This window comes from Oncorhynchus tshawytscha, unplaced genomic scaffold (genome assembly GCF_018296145.1).
Source record: "Oncorhynchus tshawytscha isolate Ot180627B unplaced genomic scaffold, Otsh_v2.0 Un_contig_740_pilon_pilon, whole genome shotgun sequence".
NCBI lineage: Eukaryota > Metazoa > Chordata > Actinopteri > Salmoniformes > Salmonidae > Oncorhynchus > Oncorhynchus tshawytscha.
In genome coordinates, this window is record NW_024609694.1 from 267,450 (window position 1) to 290,000 (window position 22,551).

Genomic DNA, 22,551 nt, shown 5'->3' on the forward strand with positions numbered 1-22,551 from the left:
GATCTTCCTGTCCCGTCTTTCCCCCCCCCCCTCGGGCTCATGTGGTGGAGGAGATCTTCGTGGGATATTCTCAGCCTTAGTAGTATGTTGGTGATTTGTTGGTAAAGTGGGTGGGGGTATAAACTGCCTGGTTGGCCCTGTCCGGGGTTTATTGTCAGACGGGGCCACAGTGTCGTCGTCCCCGTCTAAGCCTCCAGAATCTATGCTGCAATAGTCTATGTGCTTGGCGGCTAGGGTCTGTGGGACACTGTCTTATCTGGTGTCCTGTGTGAATTTAAGTTTGCTCCCTCTAATTCTCTCTATGCCCCTTCCCGACCCAGAGGACCTGAGTCCTAGGACCATGCCTCAGGAACACCTGGCCTGATGAGTCCTGACTGTCTTCAGTCCACCTGGTTGTGCTGCTGCTTCAGTTTCAACTGTTCTGACCTGTTTACCGGACGAGCTGGTCTTCCGCCCACTGAGGTAGTCAGGAACTAATACACACAGTCAGTCAGGCGGCTAGGCAAAGGTTAGCTTTTTCAAACAGAAATTTGCATCCTGTAGCTCTAACTCCAAAACGATTAGGGACATTGTAAAGTCCATGGAGAACAAGAGCACCTCCTCCCAGCTGCCCACTGCACTGAGGCTAGGCGACACGGTCACTACCGATAAATCTGATAAATCCATGATAATCGAACATTTCAATAAGCATTTCTCTATGGCTAGCCATGCTTTCCACCAGGCTACCCCAACAGCAGCCAACAGCTCTGCACCTACCGCAGCTACTTGCCCAAGCCTCCCCAGCTTCTCCTTCACCCAAATTCAGATAGCAGATGTTCTGAAAGAGCTGAAAAACCTGGGCCCGTACAAATCAGCTGGGCTAGACAATCTGGACCCTCTCTTTCTAAAATGATCTGCCGCCATTGTTGCAACCCCTATTACCAGTCTGTCAACCTTTAGTTCGTATCGTCCGAAATCCCTAAAGATTGGAAAGCTGCCGCAGTCATCCCCCTCTTCAAAGGGGGTGATACTCTAGACCCAAACTGTTATAGACCTATATCCATCCTGCCCTGCCTTTCTAAAGTCTTCGAAAGCCAGGTTAATAAACAGATCACTGACCCTTTCGAATCCCACTGTATCTTCTCCGCTGTGCAATCCGGTTTCCGAGCTGGTCATGGGTGCACCTCAGCCACGCTCAAGGTACTAAACAATATCATAACCACCATCGATAAAAGACAGTATTGTGTAGCCGTCTTCATCGACCTGGCCAAGGCTTTCGACTCTGTCAATCACCGTATTCTTATCGGCAGACTCAATAGCCTTGGCTTCTCAAATGACTTCCTCGCCTGGTTCACCTACTACTTTGCAGACAGAGTTCAGTGTCAAATCAGAGGGCCTGTTGTCCAGACCTATCTATGTGGGTACCACAGGGTTCAATTATCGGGCCGACTATTTTCTCTGTATATATCAACGATGTCGCTCTTGCTGCGGGTGATTCCCTGATCCACCTCTACGCAGATGACACCATTCTGTATACATCTGGCCTTTCTTTGGACACTTTGTTAACTAACCTTCAAACAAGCTTTAATGCCATACCACACTCCTTCCGTGGCCTCCAACTGCTCTTAAATGCTAGTAAAACCAAATGAATGCTTTTCAACCGTTCAGGTCATCTATAAGTGACTGTGTCCAGGTCATCTATAAGTCTATGCTAGGTAAAGCTCCGCCTTAGCTCACTGGTCACGATAACAACACCCACCCATAGCACCCGTGCTCCAGCAGGTATATCTCACTGGTCCTCCCCAAAGCCATCACCTCCTTTGGCCACCTTTCCTTCCAGTTCTCTGCTGCCAATGACTGGAACTAATTGCAAAAATCACTGAAGCTGGAGACATATTTCCCTCACTAACTTTAAACGTCAGCTATCTGAGCATCTAACTGATCGCTGCAGCTGTACATAGCCCATCTGTAAATAGCCCACCCAATCTACCTACCTCATCCCCATATTGTTTATATTTACTTTCTGCTCTTTTGCACACCAGTATTTCTACTTGCTCATCATCATCTGCTCATCTATAACTCCAGTGTTAATCTTCTAAATTGTAATTCCTTCGCTACTACGGCCTATTTATTGCCTTACCTCATGTCATTTGCAGACACTGTATATAGACTTTCTTTCTTCTATTGTGTTATTAACAGTACGCTTGTTGATTCCATTTATAACTCTGATGTTTCTGTCACACTGCTTTGCTTTATCTTGGCCAGGTCACAGTTGTAAATGAGAGCTTGTTCTCAACTAGCCACCTGGTTAAATAAAGGTGGAAAAAAATTAAATAAAATACTGTCTCGACCTCTGAATGCTCAGCTATGAAAAGCCAACTGACATTTTCTCCTGATGTGCTGACCTGTTGCACCCTCTACAACCACGTGATTATTCTTTAACCCTGCTGGTCACCTACGAATGTTTGAACACACTCTTATAATATCCACGCAGTACAGAGAAGAGGACTGGCCACCCCTCAGAGCCTGGTTCCTCTCTAAGTTTCTTCTTAGGTTCCTGCCTTTCTAGGGAGTTTTTCCTAGAACTCACCGTGCTTCAACATCTGCATTGCTTGCTGTTTGGGTTTTTTATGCTGCGTTTCTGTATAGCACTTTGTGACATCTACTGATGTAAAAAGGGCTTCATGTAACGGCTTTCTTTAGGTGAAGTAGAGGCGGACCAAAATGCAGCGTGGTGGTTATTCATGTTCTTTAATTTATAAAGAAACTACACATGAGATAACTAACAAAAACAACAAAGGTGAGAAAACCTAAAACAGTCCTATCTGGTGCAAACACAAAGACAGGAACAATCACCCACAAACCCCAACACCAAACAGGCTACCTAAATATGGTTCCCAATCAGAGACAATGACTAACACCTGCCTCTGATTTAGAACCATATCAGGCCAAACATAGAACTAGACAAACTAGACATGTAACATAGAATGCCCACTCAGATCACACCATGACCAACCAAAACATAGAAACATACAAAGCAAACTATGGTCAGGGTGTGACAACCTCGCTTTGTGCACGGGGGCATAATCATGCTGTAGCATTAACATTTCCCTTCACCGGAAATAAGGGGCCTAGCCCAAACCATGAAAAACAGCCCCAGACCATTATTCCTCATCCACCAAACTTTACAGTTGGCAATATGCATTGGTGCAGATAGCATCCTCCTGGCATCCGCCAAACCGAGATTTGTCGGACTGCCAGATGGTAAAGCGGGATTCATCATTCCAGAGAACGTGTCATTCCGCTGCTCCAGAGTCTTTACACCCCTCCAGCCGATGCTTGGCATTGCGCATGTTGATCTTAGGCTTGTGTGCTGCTGCTCAGCAATGGAAACCCACTTCATGAACAGACGAACAGTTATTGTGCTGACATTGCTTCTTGAGGCAGCTTGGAACTCGGTTGTGAGTGTTGCAACTGAGGACAGATGATATTTAAGCGCTATGTGCTTCAGCACTCAGCGGTCCCATTCTATGAGCTTGTGTGGCCTACCACTTTGCGGCGGAGCCGTTGTTGCTCCTAGATGTACTCTTGTCAGCTACGCAATGTGGTTGAAATAGACAAATCCACTAATTTGAAATGTGGGGTATACTTTTTAATATATAGTGTACTGCCAATTTTTCCACAACAACATTGTAAGCGGGTTATGGTAGAGAAATTAGCATTCGATTCTCTGGCAACTGTTCTGGTGGACATTTCTGCAGTCAACATGTCAAAGTTTTAAGTTCCTCGGCATACACATCATGGACTAACTGAAATGGTTCACCCACACAGACAGTGTGGTGAAGAAGGTGCAACAGCGCCAAATGTGTCTTGTCACCTAAAACCCTCAAACCTTTACAGATGCACAATTGAGAGCCTCCTGTCATGCTGCATCACTGCCTGTTACGGCAACTGCACCACTCACAACCACAAGGCTCTCCAGAGGGTGGTGTGGTCTGCACAACGCATCACTGGGGGCAAACTCCCTGCCCTCCAGGACACCTACAGCACCCAATGTCACAGCAAGGCCAAAAAGATTATCAAAGACAACAACCACCCGAACCACTGCCTGTTCACCCCTGGCAAAGGGCAAAGGGCAAAGGGCAGCTACTTTGAAGAATCTCAAATATAAAACATATTTTTATTTGTTTAACGCTTTTTTGGTTACTACATGATTCCATATGTGCTATTTCATAGTGTTGATGTCTTCACTATTATTCAACAATTTAGAAAATAGTAAAAAATATAGAAAAACCCTGGAATGAGTAGGTGTGTCCAAACTTTTGACTAGTACTGTAGATACACTGAGTGTACAAAACATAAGGAACACCTGCTCTTTCAACAACCATAGACTGACCAGAAGAATCCAGGTTAAAGCTATGATCCCTTATTGATGTCACCTGTTAAATCCACTTCAATAAGTGTAGATGAAGGAGAGGAGACGGGTTAAAGAAGGATTCATAAGCCTGGAGACAACTGAGACATGGATTGGATGGATAGCATTATTCAAACCCTGTCTCTCAGGACCTAGACTGGACCACCCAGGAACACTCAACACCTATTGGAAAGCCATTCTGGTGTGTCTTTGGCATAAGAATGTATATTAGTATTGTGGTGCAGCATTATATTATGGGTATGAATGTCATCAGGGACTGGGTAGTTGGTCAACAGAAATATAAAAGGAGTTGAGGTAAGAAGTTAGAGGACAATCCACCGTAGTCTTCTGAAAACCTATTCCTGGGATAAAGTTACATTTTTCAGTGGGACAATTACACAAATGTTTATGCCAAATTAGGGATGTGGTGCTGACGAAAGACCAGGCCAATTCCAAATGCCTTGCAGACCATCCCCAATACAGATCTACTCGCCCATCGGCATGACAACGGTAGAACATACCCAATACAGATCTACTCGCCCATCGGCATGACAACGGTAGACCATACCCAATACAGATCTACTCGCCCATCGGCATGACAACAGTAGACCATCCCCAATACAGACCTTCTCGCCCATCGGCATGACAACGGTAGACCATACACAATACAGATCTACTCGCCCATCGGCATGACAACGGTAGACCATACACAATACAGATCTACTCGCCCATCGGCATGACAACGGTAGACCATGCCCAATACAGATCTACTCGCCCATCGGCATGACAACAGTAGACCATCCCCAATACAGATCTGCTCGCCCATCGGCATGACAACGGTAGACCATACACAATACAGATCTACTCGCCCATCGGCATGACAACGGTAGACCATGCCCAATACAGATCTACTCGCCCATCGGCATGACAACGGTAGACCATGCCCAATACAGATCTACTCGCCCATCGGCATGACAACGGTAGACCATACACAATACAGATCTATCGCCCATCAGCATGACAACGGTAGACCATACACAATACAGATCTACTCGCCCATCGGCATGACAACGGTAGACCATACACAATACAGATCTACTCGCCCATCGGCATGACAACGGTAGACCATCCCCAATACAGACCTTCTCGCCCATCGGCATGACAACGGTAGACCATGCCCAATACAGATCTACTCGCCCATCGGCATGACAATGGTAGACCATACACAATACAGATCTACTCGCCCATCAGCATGACAACAGTAGAGATGAAAAGACATGACACAACCCAGCCACTCCCCCTTTCCCAACCTACTCCAGATCACAACATAATGCTCCAGAGGGCCATTAAATGGCAGAACATCCACTTCAAACATTCTATCCAGGACAGGATGGTAACAGCAGGGGCCAAATGGCTCGCCCTGCTCTAAAAGGACACCAAAAACCCTGCTGTTTGGGAGAAATCATTACATAAGGCTGTGAGGCAAGAAGTGCACTGGTGCATGCTATGATCATTGTGTGCTGTAGACATTTGAAATGATATTGTGCATTCTCCCCGTTGTGAACAACTTCTCCGTATTTCAAGGAGAACGTGTCACGTTTTGTATCATTATGTAGGGAACATTATGCCCTGAACAATGACCCACCTCTCCCAGTTGTACAAACGATGTATCCATCAATAAGGGAACAATATTCAATTCCCAAAGGAAGAGACTCTCCTCCTGGGGCTACGTGACCTCCTGCTAAGGAATGTTTCAGCCAATCAGGCAGGGAGACTCAGTGTAACAGTTTAGCTTCCGTCCCTCTCCTCGCCCCTACCTGGGCTCGAACCAGGGACCCTCTGCACACATCGACAACTGACACCCACGAAGCATCGTTACCCATCGCTCCACAAAAGCCACAGCCCTTGCAGAGCAAGGGGAACAACTACTTCAAGGTCGATTCAAGGTTGAATCTGACTTATCATTAAAAGAACTCTACAGAATCTTCAGATTATAATTGTGACACGAACAGTTTATCCCTACTTGCTAAAAAAAGTTTTGACTTAAATGATAGCTGGTGCCCTGTTTACTGTAGAATATAGATACATCCATATTTTGTATCCCATAATGAATTACCCAATGAATGAGACATTATCATAGCATTAGGCCACACCCCTACAACAAAGACACACCAGAGAGAAGAGAGATGGCACTGTACTGGAAGGCTGTGGTTTGGGAGTTTAGCTATTTGGGATTATTTTGGCATTTATCTTTACTTTATTTTCCTGAAATGTATTCGCTATCATTTCTTATAACCAGCAAGAACTTTTGAACATCAAATCGTCAGTTAATTTCCCCAATTCCAGCTTCAACTTCAATTTATCTGCCCTGGGCTCATTCTGTAATCACGACCCAATTTTCAGGCAATCCAAGAGGAAAGGCCGGCGTTACAGAGGCAGGAGAGGGAGAGTCCTGGTGAGATTAATGAGAAGGGAAAACCGGCCACCCCTTCCCTGCATTCTATTGGCCAAGAAGATGGATGACCTTGGATCAAGGATTTGCTTGTAACAGCAATATTCTCCGTTTTTCAGAAACATGTCTTTTGGACAAGATACTCCCCATGGCTATCCAATAGGGATGGGAGAAATGTGCAATTTCTCTTAACGTTTAAACGTAAATAAAAATCATACAATTATGGGAATTCACAATTCAGATGTGGTTCTGTGTATGACCACTAAGAATTACTGCAATTCAATCTATCACATTGCTGGTTACTGACATACCGGTCATCACTAGGTACCGCAGCCACAAAGTCTTAATGCCCACCTATTTCTACAGTTGATCTTCTTAAAATGTGATTTTAAACCTAACCCTAACCTTAACCACATGGCTAACCTTATGCCTAACCCTAACCTTAATCCTAACCTTAACCACATGGCTAACCTTATGCCTAACCCTAACCTTAATCCTAACCTTAACCACATGGCTAACCTTATGCTTAACCCTAACCTTAATCCTAACCTTAACCACATGGCTAACCTTATGCCTAACCTAAACCTTAAATGAACTCCAGAAATATTTTTTTTGTTTGACAATATATTCTGATTTAGTGTTTGTGGTAACTAGTGGAAACCCTACCAGATGGTGCTCACCTTACTGCGGTCCACCACTCACTCAGCAACGATGGTATTAATGCCGTTTTAGATTCTCTGCCCTCCATGTTGTTGTCAGTTGGCAGTTGCAGAAGCTCAAACAGGAACTACCCAGTGACTCGATCAATTGAGAAATGATCATCAGAATCAGAGATTATGCTACAGGACTGCTTTGCTAGCGCTGATTATAATATGTTCTGAGACTCCACCTATAACACCAACGAGCTAACCCCCTCCGTCACCGGCTTCATAAGGAAATGCATTAGCGACGTTGTCCCAACACTGAAGGTTTGCTGCTTCCACCATCAAATGCCCTGGTTTGACACCTCCGTCACCGGCTTCATAAGGAACTGCATCGGCGACGTTGTCCCAACACTGAAGGTTTGCTGCTTCCACCATCAAATGCCCTGGTTTGACACCTCCGTCACCGGCTTCATAAGGAACTGCATCGGCGACGTTGTCCCAACACTGAAGGTTTGCTGCTTCCACCATCAAATGCCCTGGTTTGACACTGAGGTTGGAGCTAAAATAAAGGACAGGACTACCACACACAAGGCTATCACGGACAACCCCAAGGCTACGACCTCTGCAGAGTCATCAAACGAGCAAAAGGACAGTATAGAAGTAACATGGCCTCCTATTTCACAGGCTACGCTGCATGTCGCATGAGCTACAGTCCATTACAGATCACAAAGGAAGACCTAGACGTGATCTGCCCAACGATGCCTCTCTACCAGACCAACTCAATGCATTTTATGCACGTTTTGACAATGACAACACCATACAGTGCGGGAAGGCCATGCTGACCCAGAGGACTGGGTGATCTCACTCTTCGAGGCCGAAGTAAGGTTTTTAATCAGGTCAGCACTCGCAAGGCCGAGGGGTGCGTTCTCAGAGCATGCGCAGATTAGTTGGCAGGCATATTCATGGTAATGTTCAACCTCTCCTTATCCCAGTCTGTAATGGCAGGCATATTCATGGTAATGTTCAACCTCTCCTTATCCCAGTCTGTAATGGCAGGCATATTCATGGTAATGTTCAACCTCTCCTTATCCCAGTCTGTAATGTTCAACCTCTCCTTATCCCAGTCTGTAATGGCAGGCATATTCATGGTAATGTTCAACTCTCTCCTTATCCCAGTCTGTAATGGCAGGCATATTCATGGTAATGTTCAACCTCTCCTTATCCCAGTCTGTAATGGCAGGCATATTCATGGTAATGTTCAACCTCTCCTTATCCCAGTCTGTAATGGCAGGCATATTCATGGTAATGTTCAACCTCTCCTTATCCCAGTCTGTAATGTTCCCATCTCTCCTTATCCCAGTCTGTAATGGCAGGCATATTCATGGTAATGTTCAACTTCTCCTTATCCCAGTCTGTAATGGCAGGCATATTCATGGTAATGTTCAACCTCTCCTTATCCCAGTCTGTAATGTTCAACCTCTCCTTATCCCAGTCTGTAATGTTCAACCTCTCCTTATCCCAGCCTGTAATGTTCAACCTCTCCTTGTCCCAGTCTGTAATGGCAGGAATATTTATGGTAATGTTCAACCTCTCCTTATCCCAGTCTGTAATGGCAGGCATATTCATGGTAATGTTCAACCTCTCCTTATCCCAGTCTGTAATGGCCCATTCTGTAATGTTCAACCTAATGTTCAACCCTTATCCCAGTCTGTAATGTTATCCCAGTCTGTAATGTTCAACCTTCCATGTCTGTAATGTTCAACCTCTCTCCCAGTCTTATCCCAGTCTGTTAATGTATCCCTCTCCCAGTCTGTCCCAGTCTGTAATGTTCAACCTCTCCTTGTCCCAGTCTCCATGGTAATGTTCAACCTCTCCTTATCCCAGTCTGTAATGGCAGGCATATTCATGGTAATGTTCAACCTCTCCTTATCCCAGTCTGTAATGTTCAACCTCTCCTTATCCCAGTCTGTAATGTTCAACCTCTCCTTGTCCCAGTCTGTAATGTTCAACCTCTCCTTGTCCCAGTCTGTAATGTTCAACCTCTCCTTGTCCCAGTCTGTAATGGCAGGCATATTCATGGTAATGTTCAACCTCTCCTTATCCTCGTCTGTAATGTTCAACCTCTCCTTATCCCCGTCTGTAATGTTAAACCTCTCCTTATCCCAGTCTGTAATTGCAGGCATATTGATGGTATTGTTCAACCTCTCCTTATCCCAGTCTGTAACGGCAGGCATATTCATGGTAATGTTCAACTTTTCCTTATCCCAGTCTGTAATGTTCAACCTCTCCTTATCCCAGTCTGTAATGTTGAAACTCTCCTTATCCCAGTCTGTGATGGCAGGCATATTCATGGTAATGTTCAACCTCTCCTTATCCCAGTCTGTAATGGCAGGCATATTCATGGTAATGTTCAATCTCTCATTATTGGGGCGGCAGGGTAGCCTAGTGGTTAGAGTGTTGGACTAGTAACCGAAAGGTTGCAAGTTCAAATCCCAGAGCTGACAAGGCACAAATCTGTCGTTCTGCCCCTGAACAGGCTAGGCTGTCCTAGGCTGTCATTGAAAATAAGAATTTGTTCTTAACTGACTTGCCTAGTTAAATAAAGGTAAAAAATAAAAAATAAAAATATCCCAGTCTGTAATGGCAGGCATATTCATGGTAATGTTCAACCTCTCCTTATCCCAGTCTGTAATGTTCAACCTCTCCTTATCCCAGTCTGTAATGTTCAACCTCTCCTTGTCCCAGTCTGTAATGGCAGGCATATTCATGGTAATGTTCAACCTCTCCTTATCCCAGTCTGTAATGTTCAACCTCTCCTTATCCCAGTCTCAATCTCTCCTTATCCCAGTCTGTAATGTTCAACCTCTCCTTGTCCCAGTCTGTAATGTTCAACCTCTCCTTATCCCAGTCTGTAATGTTCAACCTCTCCTTGTCCCAGTCTGTAATGTTCAACCTCTCCTTATCCCAGTCTGTAATGTTCAACCTCTCCTTATCCCAGTCTGTAATGTTCATGCTTCACTGTGGGGATGTTGTTCTCGGGGTGATGAGAGGTGTTGGGTTTGCGCCAGACATAACATTTTCCTTGATGGCCAAAAAGCTCAATTTTAGTCTCATCTAACCAGAGTACCTTCTTCCATAAATTTGGGAGCCACATGCCTTTTGGCGAACACCAAACGAAGTTGCTTATTTTTTTCTTTAAGCAATGGCTTTTTTCTGTCCACTCTTTCATAAAGCCCAGCTCTGTGGCGTGTACGGCTTAAAGTGGTCCTATCGACCGATACTCCAATTTCCGCAGTGGAGCTTTGCAGCTCCTTCAGGGTTATCTTTGGTCTCTTTGTTATTTTTTAAATTTCACTTCACCAATTTGGACTATTTTGTGTATGTCCATTACATGAAATCCAAGTAAAAATCAATTTAAATTACAGGTTGTAATGCAACAAGATAGGAAAAATGGCAAGGGGGTGAATACTTTTGCAAGGCACTGTGTTGCAAACAGGATGTTTTGGACGATTTTTATTATTTACAGGCTTCCTTCTTTTCACTCTGTCAATTAGGTTCGTATTGTGGAGTAACTACAATGTTGTTTTCTCCTATCACAGCCTTTAAACTCTAACTTTTTTAAAGTCACCATTGGCCTCATGTCATCCCTGAGCTGTTTTCTTCCTCTCCGGCAACTAAGTTAGGAAGGACACCTGTATCTTTGTAGTGACTTGGTATATTGATACACCATCCAAAGTGTAATTAATGACTTCACCTCAAATGGATAATCAATGTCTGCTTTTTATTTTACCCATCTATCAAAGGCATTGGAAAACCTCCCTGGTCTTTGTGGTTGGATCTGTGTTTGAAATGCCCTGCTCCACTGAGGGACCTTACAGATCATTGCATGTGTGGGGTACAGAGATGAGGTAGTCATTCAAATATCATGTTAAACACTATTTACACAGAGTGAGTCCATAGCACCTATTATGTGACTTGTTAAAAATGTTTTACTCCCGAAATGATTTATGCTTGCCATTACAAAGGGCTTGAATACTTAACTCAGAGAAAACGGTTATATTATCGCTATCCATTAATGATTCCAAATGATTCCCAACCAAAAATATATATCACTGGTGGTGTAGCCAACTACAATAACAGCACTATATAAATATATATCACTGGTGGTGTAGCCAACTACAATAACAACACTATATACATGTATATCCCTGGTGGTGCGGGCCAACTACAATAACAAACAGCAGGTGTTCTTAATGTTTTGTGCACTCACTGTATATGAATATTGCGTGTGTCTCTCTGTGCGTGCGTGTGTGAGCGTGTGTTAGAGAGAGGTTTTACGTACAGCTCTCCAGTTGCATCTTGCAGAGCTGTGTGTCCATGGGGAACAGAGTGAGGTCCAGAGGGCAGGACAGGGTTACTGACAACCTGAACACACAACAGAAAGTCACTGACAACTTGAACACACAACAGACAGTCACTGACAACCTGAACACACAACAGACAGTCACTGACAACCTGAACTCACAACAGACAATCACTGACAACCTGAACACACATCAGACAATCACTGACAACCTGAACACACAATAGACACTCACTGACAACCTGAACACACAACAGACAGTCACTGACAACCTGAACACACTACAGACAATCACTGACAACCTGAACACACAACAGACAGTCACTGACAACCTGAACACACACCAGACAGTCACTGACAACCTGAACACACACCAGACAGTCACTGACAACCTGAACACACAACAGACAACCTGAACACACACCCAACAGTCACTGACAACCTGAACACAAAACAGACAATCGCTGACAACCTGAACACACAACAGACAGTCACTGACAACCTGAACACACACCAGACAATCACTGACAACCTGAACACACACCAGACAGTCACTGACAACCTGAACACACACCAGACAGTCACTGACAACCTGAACACACACCAGACAGTCACTCACAACCTGAACACTCAACAGACAGTCACTGACAACCTGAACACACACCAGGCAGTCACTGACAACCTGAACACACACCAGACAGTCACTGACAACCTGAACACACAACAGACAACCTGAACACACACCAGAAAGTCACAGACAACCTGAACACACACCAGACAGTCACTGACAACCTTTATCACACAACAGACAACCTGAACACACACCAGACAGTAACTTACAACCTGAACACACACCAGACAGGCACTGACAACCTGAACACACACCAGACAGTCACTGACAACCTGAACACACAACATACAATCGCTGACAACCTGAACACACACCAAACAGGCACTGACAACCTGAACACACAACAGACAGGCACTGACAACCTGAACACATAACATACAGTCTCTGACAACCTGAACACACAACAGACAGTCACTGACAACCTGAATACACACCAAACAGTCACTGCCAACCTGAACACAAAACAGACAGTCACTGACAACCTGAACACACAACAAACAACCTGAACACACAACAGACAACCTGAACACACACCAGACAGTCACTGACAACCTCAACCCACAACAGACAACCTGAACACACGCCAGACAGTCACTGAAAACCTGAACACACAACAGACAGTCACTGACAACCTGAACACAAAGCAGACAGTCACTGACAACCTGAACACACACCAGAAAGTCATTGACAACCTTAACACACAACAGACAGCTTGAACACACACCAGACAGGCACTGACAACCTGAACACACAACAGACAGTCACTGACAACCTGAACACACAACTGACAGTCACTGGACACACATAGGCACCTACCCTGGCAGACAGACAGGCTGAAAGGCAGCCAGGCAGGCTGCCAGGCAGACAGTCAGATAGGCGGTAGTGATGTGCAGTTCGCAAACTATTTGTTCTTTTTAAATGACTCTTTTTACTGACTTGATAGTCATGATTCGTTTTTCCAAGTCCCTCAGTCATTTTAGTCCTTCATTGCTCCAACCACTAGCTGTCTATCATGTGGGTCCAATTCACTGATTATTGAATGTTATCAATGGACACAGCTTTGTAGAACCAAAACATACACATGCCTCTGCTTAACACGCAACACTGAAACTCCAAACCGAAACGTTTGGGGGACTACTGCAGTTCGAACGATATTGTGCTTATCTTCCTCGCGACAGTCAAGTATTCCGCCAAGAGTCGTTCATAAAGAAGGCTGGTTGGGGCGCATCTAGACCTCGTTTCAAAGATATAAAGAAATAATTGTATTTGTATGCCTAGCAATCAAAAATGTATAATGTTGGAAGCACACTTTTGGAAGCACACAAGTCTCAGTCACAAATGACATAAGCCCCCATAAGACTAAGAGTTTTTAGTTCATTGTTTGCCGGTAGGGGGTTCTGCTCTGGGCATTACTGAATCAAATTATTAACAAAATCAGTCTAAAACGAGTTGATCTCAGTCAGTAAAAAGAGTCAAACTTCACAGACAGACAGACAGACAGACAGACAGACAGACAGACAGACCTCATGCTGATGAGAATGTCTCCATTCCTGAAGATAAATAACAGGATGTTGTCTTGCGTGACGTCATGGAAGTTGGCATGTTTCTCGTTGGCGAAGAACAGGTCTGGTTTCCATAGACACTGGAATATCTTGGGGTCCACCGTCAGCGCTTCTCCTTTGAAGTCTGCCGGGAGCTTCAGCCTCGGGTCGTTCCACCGCTGACGCAGGAAGATGTTCACACGGTAGTCCTAGCAACAATCAATCATTTGTTAGTACAAAGTCAATTAAACCCCTAGAGTCAACATTTGCTCCCCCATAGAAATCGAATTAGCATAATAATTAAAATCCCTCCCCAAATCTTTCTGTTTAAGCTAGATACAGTGCCTTGCGAAAGTATTCGGCCCCCTTGAACTTTGCAACCTTTTGCCACATTTCAGGCTTCAAACATAAAGATATAAAACTGTATTTTTTTGTGAAGAATCAACAACAAGTGGGACACAATCATGAAGTGGAACGACATTTATTGGATATTTCAAACTTTTTTAACAAATCAAAAACTGAAAAATTGGGCGTGCAAAATTATTCAGCCCCCTTAAGTTAATACTTTGTAGCGCCACCTTTTGCTGCGATTACAGCTGTAAGTCGCTTGGGGTATGTCTCTATCAGTTTTGCACATCGAGAGACTGACATTTTTTCCCATTCCTCCTTGCAAAACAGCTCGAGCTCAGTGAGGTTGGATGGAGGGCATTTGTGAACAGCAGTTTTCAGTTCTTTCCACAGATTCTCGATTGGATTCAGGTCTGGACTTTGACTTGGCCATTCTAACACCTGGATATGTTTATTTTTGAACCATTCCATTGTAGATTTTGCTTTATGTTTTGGATCATTGTCTTGTTGGAAGACAAATCTCCGTCCCAGTCTCAGGTCTTTTGCAGACTCCATCAGGTTTTCTTCCAGAATGGTCCTGTATTTGGCTCCATCCATCTTCCCATCAATTTTAACCATCTTCCCTGTCCCTGCTGAAGAAAAGCAGGCCCAAACCATGATGCTGCCACCACCATGTTTGACAGTGGGGATGGTGTGTTCAGGGTGATGAGCTGTGTTGCTTTTACGCCAAACATAACATTTTGAATTGTTGCCAAAAAGTTCAATTTTGGTTTCATCTGACCAGAGCACCTTCTTCCACATGTTTGGTGTGTCTCCCAGGTGGCTTGTGGCAAACTTTAAACAACACTTTTTATGGATATCTTTAAGAAATGGCTTTCTTCTTGCCACTCTTCCATAAAGGCCAGATTTGTGCAATATACGACTGATTGTTGTCCTATGGACAGAGTCTCCCACCTCAGCTGTAGATCTCTGCAGTTCATCCAGAGTGATCATGGGCCTCTTGGCTGCATCTCTGATCAGTCTTCTCCTTGTATGATCTGAAAGTTTAGAGGGACGGCCAGGTCTTGGTAGATTTGCAGTGGTCTGATACTCCTTCCATTTCAATATTATCGCTTGCACAGTGCCCTCCTTGGGATGTTTAAAGCTTGGGAAATCTTTTTGTATCCAAATCCGGCTTTAAACTTCTTCACAACAGTATCTCGGACCTGCCTGGTGTGTTCCTTGTTCTTCATGATGCTCTCTGCGCTTTTAACGGACCTCTGAGACTATCACAGTGCAGGTGCATTTATACGGAGACTTGATTACACACAGGTGGATTGTATTTATCATCATTAGTCATTTAGGTCAACATTGGATCATTCAGAGATCCTCACTGAACTTCTGGAGAGAGTTTGCTGCACTGAAAGTAAAGGGGCTGAATAATTTTTCCGTTTTTGAGTTTGAAAGATCCAATAAATGTCGTTCCACTTCATGATTGTGTCCCACTTGTTGTTGATTCTTCACAAAAAAATACAGTTTTATATCTTTATGTTTGAAGCCTGAAATGTGTTAAAAGGTCGCAAAGTTCAAGGGGGCCGAATACCTTCGCAAGGCATCTGTCTCAATCCCCCATCTCCATGCCCTATGTCCACCTAATGGACGCTTTGACGGATGTCTAGTTTTCATATTCGACGCACATGTGCTTTGCTTTTCAACTAGCTAAAAGCTAAAAGCTAGTTGGAGTCTGTGTGTGTACTTCCATTTGTATCACTGCATGGTAAAGCAACGCACGAGTAGAATTAAATAATAATAATCATCAATCTACACACTATACCCCATAATGACAAAGATCAATCTACACACGATACCCCATAATGACAAAGCAAAAATGGAAAAAACACCTTATTTACATATAGGAAGTATTCAGACCATTTTGCTATGAGACTAGAAATTGAGCTCAGGTGCATCCTGTTTCCATTAATCATCCTTGAGATGTTTCTACAACTTGATTGGAGTCCACCTGTGGTCAATTCAATTGATTGGACATGATTTGGAAAGACACACACCTGTCTATACAAGGTCCCACAGTAGACAGTACATGAACCAAATCATGAGGTCAGAGGAGTATAGAGTGCAGCGATGTGTCCTATAACTTATTGACACTAGGGGGCAGTATTTTCATTTTTGGAAAAATAACGTTCCCAGAGTAAACGGGCTATTTTGTCAGGACCAGATGCTAGAATATGCATATAATTGACAGTTTAGGATAGAAAGCACTCTAAAGTTTCCAAAACTGTAAAAATATTGTCTGTGAGTATAACAGAACTGATATTGCAGACGAAAGCCTGAGAAAAATCCAATCCGGAAGTGACTCGTGTTTTGAAAGCTCTGTGTTCTGGTGCGTCCCTATTGAGCAGTGAATGGGCTATCAACCAGATTCCTTTTCAGATTCCCCAAGGTGTCTAGAGCATTTTGACGTAGTTTAGCGATGTGTCCTATAAGGAGCATTGGTGGCAAATCTGATGGCCGAATGGTAAAGAACATCTAGCCGCTCGAGAGCACCCTTACCTGCTGATCTATAAACGATGTCTACGTAATCTAGCATGTGTAGGCTGGTCATCTGAATCAGGGTTAGTTTGGTAGCAGGGGTTAAAGAGGAGCGATTACGATGGAGGAAACCAAGTCTAGATTTAACTTTAGCCTGCAGCTTTTATATGTGCTGAGAGAAGGACAGTGTACCGTCTAGCCATACTCCCAAGTACTTGTATGAGGTGACTATCTCAAGCTCTAAACTCTCAGATGTAGGAATCACACCTGTGGGGAGAGGGGCATTATTCTTGCCAGACCACATGACCTTTGTTTTAGAGATGTTCAGAATAAGGTTAAGGGCAGAGAAAGCTTGTTGGACACTAAGAAAGCTTTGTGTAGAGCGATTAACACAAAATCCAGGGAGGGGCCAGCTGAGTAATAGACTGTATCATCTGCATATAAATGGTTGAGAGGGCTTCCTACCTCCTGAGCTATGTTGTTGATGTAAATTGAGAAGAGCATGGGGCCTAGGATCGAGCCTTGGGGAACTGCCTTGGTGACAGGCAGTGGCTGAGACAGCAGATGTTCTGACTTTATACACTGCACTCTTTGAGAGAGGTAGTTACCAAACCAGGCCAAAGACCCCTCAGAGACACCAATACTCCTTAGCCGGCCCACAAGAATGTAATGGTCTACCGTATTAAAAGATTTGGCCAAGTCAATAAAAATAGCAGCACAACATTGCTTAGATTCAAGGGCAATGCTGACATCAGTGAGGACCTACTGTATATGGTTGCAGTGACACATCCATAACCTGAGCGCAAACCAGATGGCATACCCAAGAGAATACTATAGACATCAAGAAAGCCAGTCAGTTGATTATTGACATGTTTTTCCAACACTTTTGATAAACAGGGCAAAATAGAAATAGGCCTTAAACAGTTAGGATCAGCTTGATCTGACCCTTTAAATAAAGGACGAACCGTGGCTGCCTTCCAAGCAATAGGAACCTCCCCAGAGAGGAGAGACAGGTTAAAAATGTTGGAGATATGCTTTGCCATGATAGGGGCAGCAACCTTAAAGAAGAAAGGGTCTAAACCATCTGACCCAGGTGTTTTTTGGGGGTCAAGGAGCTCCTCTAGCACCTCGGAATCAGTGACCACCTGCAGGGGTAACCTTTGTAGTGGGGTAGGGGGACAAGAGGGAGGAGGATCGGGGATAGTCACATCAGAAGGGGTGGGAGATGAGGAAATGTTGGACGGGCAAGGAGGCATGGCTGAGTCAAATAGGAATCCTGACTTAATGAAGTGGTGATTAAAGAGCTCAGCCATGTGCTCCTTGTCAGTAACAACCATATCATCAACATTAAGGGACATGGGCAGCTGTGAGGAGGAGGGTTTATTCTCCAGATCTTTAACCATTTTCCAGAACTTCTTGGGGTTAGACCCACAGAGAGAGAACTGCTCCTTAAAGTAACTAACTTTGGCCTTCCAGATAGCCTGAGTGCACTTATTTCTCATTTGCCTGAATGAGAGCCAGTCAGCCTGGGTATGCGTGTGCCGAGCAATTTGCCAAATGGAATTGTTGAGGTGGAGTAAGCCAGATCATGGTCGAACCAGGTGCCGAACCTGTTTTTAAATCTGAAAATATCAAAAAATAAGGTCCAAGCATCTTCGACAGAGGGGATCAAGCTGATTCTATCCAGATTTACAGAGGCCAGTTCATGAAGGAAGGCTCGTTAAAGTTTTATATCAAACGTCTATGACAAATCAGGACAGGTTGTTTCACTGAGCAGCCTTTATGAACACAGGCTGTAAAACAGTGATCACTAAGGACATGATAGAAAACACCAGGCTGATACCTATCAGGATTATTTGTGAGGATAACCTTTATGAACACAGGCTGTAAAACAGTGATCACTAAGGACATGATAGAAAACACCAGACTGATACCTATCAGGATTATTTGTGAGGATAACATTGAGGAGAGTAGCCTTTTCTTGGTGTTTGGAGTCATACCTTGTGGGATTGGTAATAATCTGAGTAAGATTTAGGGAGCCCTATTGCTTTAGGACTTGGCTAAGGTAGTTTAAGCATGTCCCAATTTAGGTCACCTAGCAGGACAAATTCAGACTTAGTGTAAGGGGCCAGGAGAGAGTTTAGGGCAGCATACAGGCTAATGCTGATAGCATACAGTCTGATGGTGGTAGCATACAGTCTGATGGTGGTAGCATACAGGCTACTGTTTATAGGATACAGGCTAATGTTTATAGCATATATGCTAATGGTGGTAGCATACAGGCTACAGGCTACTGTTTATAGCATACAGGCTAATGTTAATAGCATACAGGCTACTGTTTATAGGATACAGGCTAATGTTTATAGAATATATGCTAATGGTGGTAGCATACAGGCTACTGTTTATAGCATACAGACTAATGTTAATAGCATACAGGCTACTGTTTATAGCATATAGGCTAATGTTGATGACGTTGGAATGTTGGTAGCATTGTTAGCATGGTTTTAGCATTAGTAACTCTGCTCACCATGTTGGTTTCCTGGATGGAGCCAAAACTGTTGATAAACATATTAATCTTGTCTTCCACCGGAACACCTGGGACACACACACACACACACACACACACACACACAGAGTCAACATAAACACCCCCATGCCAGTTTTATTCCAGTTTGTGTGTGTGTGTGTGTGTGTGTGTGTGTGTGTGTGTGTGTGTGTGTGTGTGTCGGTGTGTGTCGGTGTGTGTGTGTGTTTGGCATTTCTGTGGTCTTGACAGTCATGTGATCATTCCGCTCCACTCAACCTGATTCGCAGCATATGGCCGTGGCTCTCTCTCTCACACGCACACAGACACAGGCTTACAACACTTTCAGTTTATTAACCAAACAGACTCATTCTGTCCTCCTCCTCTCCCCCTCTCCTCTCTTGTCCTTTCTCCTTCTTCTCTCCTCCTCTTCTCTTCTGTCCTCTCCTCCACTCCTCTCTTCTCCTCCTCCTCTCTTCCTCTTCTTTCTTCTGTCCCCCTCTTCCTCTCCTCTCCTCTCTTCTCCTCCTCCTCTCTTCCTCTCCTCCACTCCTCTCCTCTCCTCCACTCTTCTACTCCTCTCCTCTCTTTTCCCCCTCTTCTTTCTTTTTTCCCCTCATCTCCTCCTCTCCTCTCTTCTCATCCACTTCTCTCTTCTCCTCCTATTCTTTCTTCTGTCCCCTCATCTCCTCCTCTTCTCTCTTCTCCTTTCCTCCTCTTATCTATTCTCATCCTCTTCTCCTTTCTCCTCCTCCTCTCCTCATCTTCTCCCGCTCCTCTCCACCTCTTCTCTCTTCTCCTTCTCTTCCTCTTCTCTCTTCTCCTTCTCTCCTCTCTTCCTCTTCTCTCTTCTTGCTCCCCCCTCCTCCTCTTCTTCTGCTCCTCATCTCTCCTCTCCTCTCTCATCTCCTCCTCTTCTCTCTTCTCCTTCTCTTCCTCTTCTCTCTTCTCCTTCTCTCCTCTCTTCCTCTTCTCTCTTCTTGCTCCCCCCTCCTCCTCTTCTTCTGCTCCTCATCTCTCCTCTCCTCTCTCATCTTCTCCTCTTTCTCTCTTCTATTGAACTGTTACTGTATAACAGGTCAATAGAGTCATGGGTTGTTACTGTATAACAGGTCAATAGAGTCATGGGTTGTTACTGTATAACAGGTCAATAGAGTCATGGGTTGTTACTGTATAACAGGTCAATAGAGTCATGGGTTGTTACTGTATAACAGGTCAATAGAGTCATGGGTTGTTACTGTATAACAGTTCAATAGAGTCACTGTATAACAGGTCAATAGAGTCATGGGTTGTTACTGTATAACAGGTCAATAGAGTCATGGGTTGTTACTGTATAACAGGTCAATAGAGTCATGGGTTAGAGTTGTTACTGTATAACAGGTCAATAGAGTCATGGGTTAGTTGTTACTGTATAACAGTTCAATAGAGTCATGGGTTGTTACTGTATAACAGGTCAATAGAGTCATGGGTTGTTACTGTATAACAGGTCAATAGAGTCATGGGGGTTGTTACTGTATAACAGTTCAATAGAGTCATGGGGTTGTTACTGTATAACAGTCAATAGAGTCATGGGTTGTTACTGTATAACAGGTCAATAGAGTCATGGGTTAGAGTTGTTACTGTATAACAGGTCAATAGAGTCATGGGTTAGAGTTGTTACTGTATAACAGGTCAATAGAGTCATGGGTTGTTACTGTATAACAGGTCAATAGAGTCATGGGTTGTTACTGTATAACAGGTCAATAGAGTCATGGGTTAGAGTTGTTACTGTATAACAGGTCAATAGAGTCATGGGTTAGAGTTGTTACTGTATAACAGGTCAATAGAGTCATGGGTTGTTACTGTATAACAGGTCAATAGAGTCATGGGTTGTTACTGTATAACAGGTCAATAGAGTCATGGGTTGTTACTGTATAACAGGTCAATAGAGTCATGGGTTGTTACTGTATAACAGTTCAATAGAGTCATGGGTTGTTACTGTATAACAGGTCAATAGAGTCATGGGTTGTTACTGTATAACAGGTCAATAGAGTCATGGGTTGTTACTGTATAACAGGTCAATAGAGTCATGGGTTAGAGTTGTTACTGTATAACAGGTCAATAGAGTCATGGGTGAGAGTTGTTACTGTATAACAGGTCAATAGAGTCATGGGTTAGAGTTGTTACTGTATAACAGTTCAATAGAGTCATGGGTTGTTACTGTATAACAGATCAATAGAGTCATGGGTTGTTACTGTATAACAGGTCAATAGAGTCATGGAGTTGTTACTGTATAACAGGTTGTTAGTTGTATAACAGGTCAATAGAGTCATGGGTTGTTACTGTATAACAGTTCAATAGAGTCATGGGTTGTTACTGTATAACAGGTCAATAGAGTCATGGGTTGTTACTGTATAACAGGTCAATAGAGTCATGGGTTGTTACTGTATAACAGTTCAATAGAGTCATGGGTTATGGTTGTTACTGTATAACAGTTCAATAGAGTCATGGGTTGTTACTGTATAACAGATCAATAGAGTCATGGGTTATGGTTGTTACTGTATAACAGATCAATAGAGTCATGGGTTGTTACTGTATAACAGTTCAATAGAGTCATGGGTTATGGGTTGTTACTGTATAACAGTTCAATGGGGTCATGGTTTAGAGTTGTTACTGTATAACAGGTCAATAGAGTCATGGGTTGTTACTGTATAACAGTTCAATAGTTGTTACTGTATAACAGTTCAATAGAGTCATGGGGGTTGTTACTGTATAACAGTTCAATAGAGTCATGGGTTGTTACTGTATAACAGTTCAATAGAGTCATGGGGGTTGTTACTGTATAACAGGTCAATAGAGTCATGGTTGTTACTGTATAACAGTTCAATAGAGTCATGGGTTGTTACTGTATAACAGAGTCAATAGAGTCATGGGTTGTTACTGTATAACAGTTCAATAGAGTCATGGGTTATGGTTGTTACTGTATAACAGATCAATAGAGTCATGGGTTGTTACTGTATAACAGTTCAATAGAGTCATGGGTTATGGTTGTTACTGTATAACAGATCAATAGAGTCATGGGTTGTTACTGTATAACAGTTCAATAGAGTCATGGGTTATGGTTGTTACTGTATAACAGATCAATAGAGT

General features: G+C 43.6%; 1 protein-coding gene across 2 annotated transcripts in view; it reads right to left on the reverse strand.

Annotated features, from left to right (window-relative positions):
- Positions 1-22,551, reverse strand: part of LOC112243944 (glycine receptor subunit beta) — a 48,998-nt gene that overhangs the window by 16,780 nt on the left and 9,667 nt on the right. For both annotated transcript variants that reach the window (XR_006082606.1, XM_042316996.1), the window contains exons 4-6: positions 19,426-19,493; positions 14,007-14,233; positions 11,832-11,914 (exon numbers count right to left, since the gene is read on the reverse strand). Coding sequence is in view for 1 of the 2 variants with exons in the window: in XM_042316996.1 (XP_042172930.1) it covers positions 11,832-11,914; positions 14,007-14,233; positions 19,426-19,493 (378 nt within the window). In the remaining variant the exon portion in view is untranslated. The remainder of the gene's footprint in view (positions 1-11,831; positions 11,915-14,006; positions 14,234-19,425; positions 19,494-22,551) is intronic.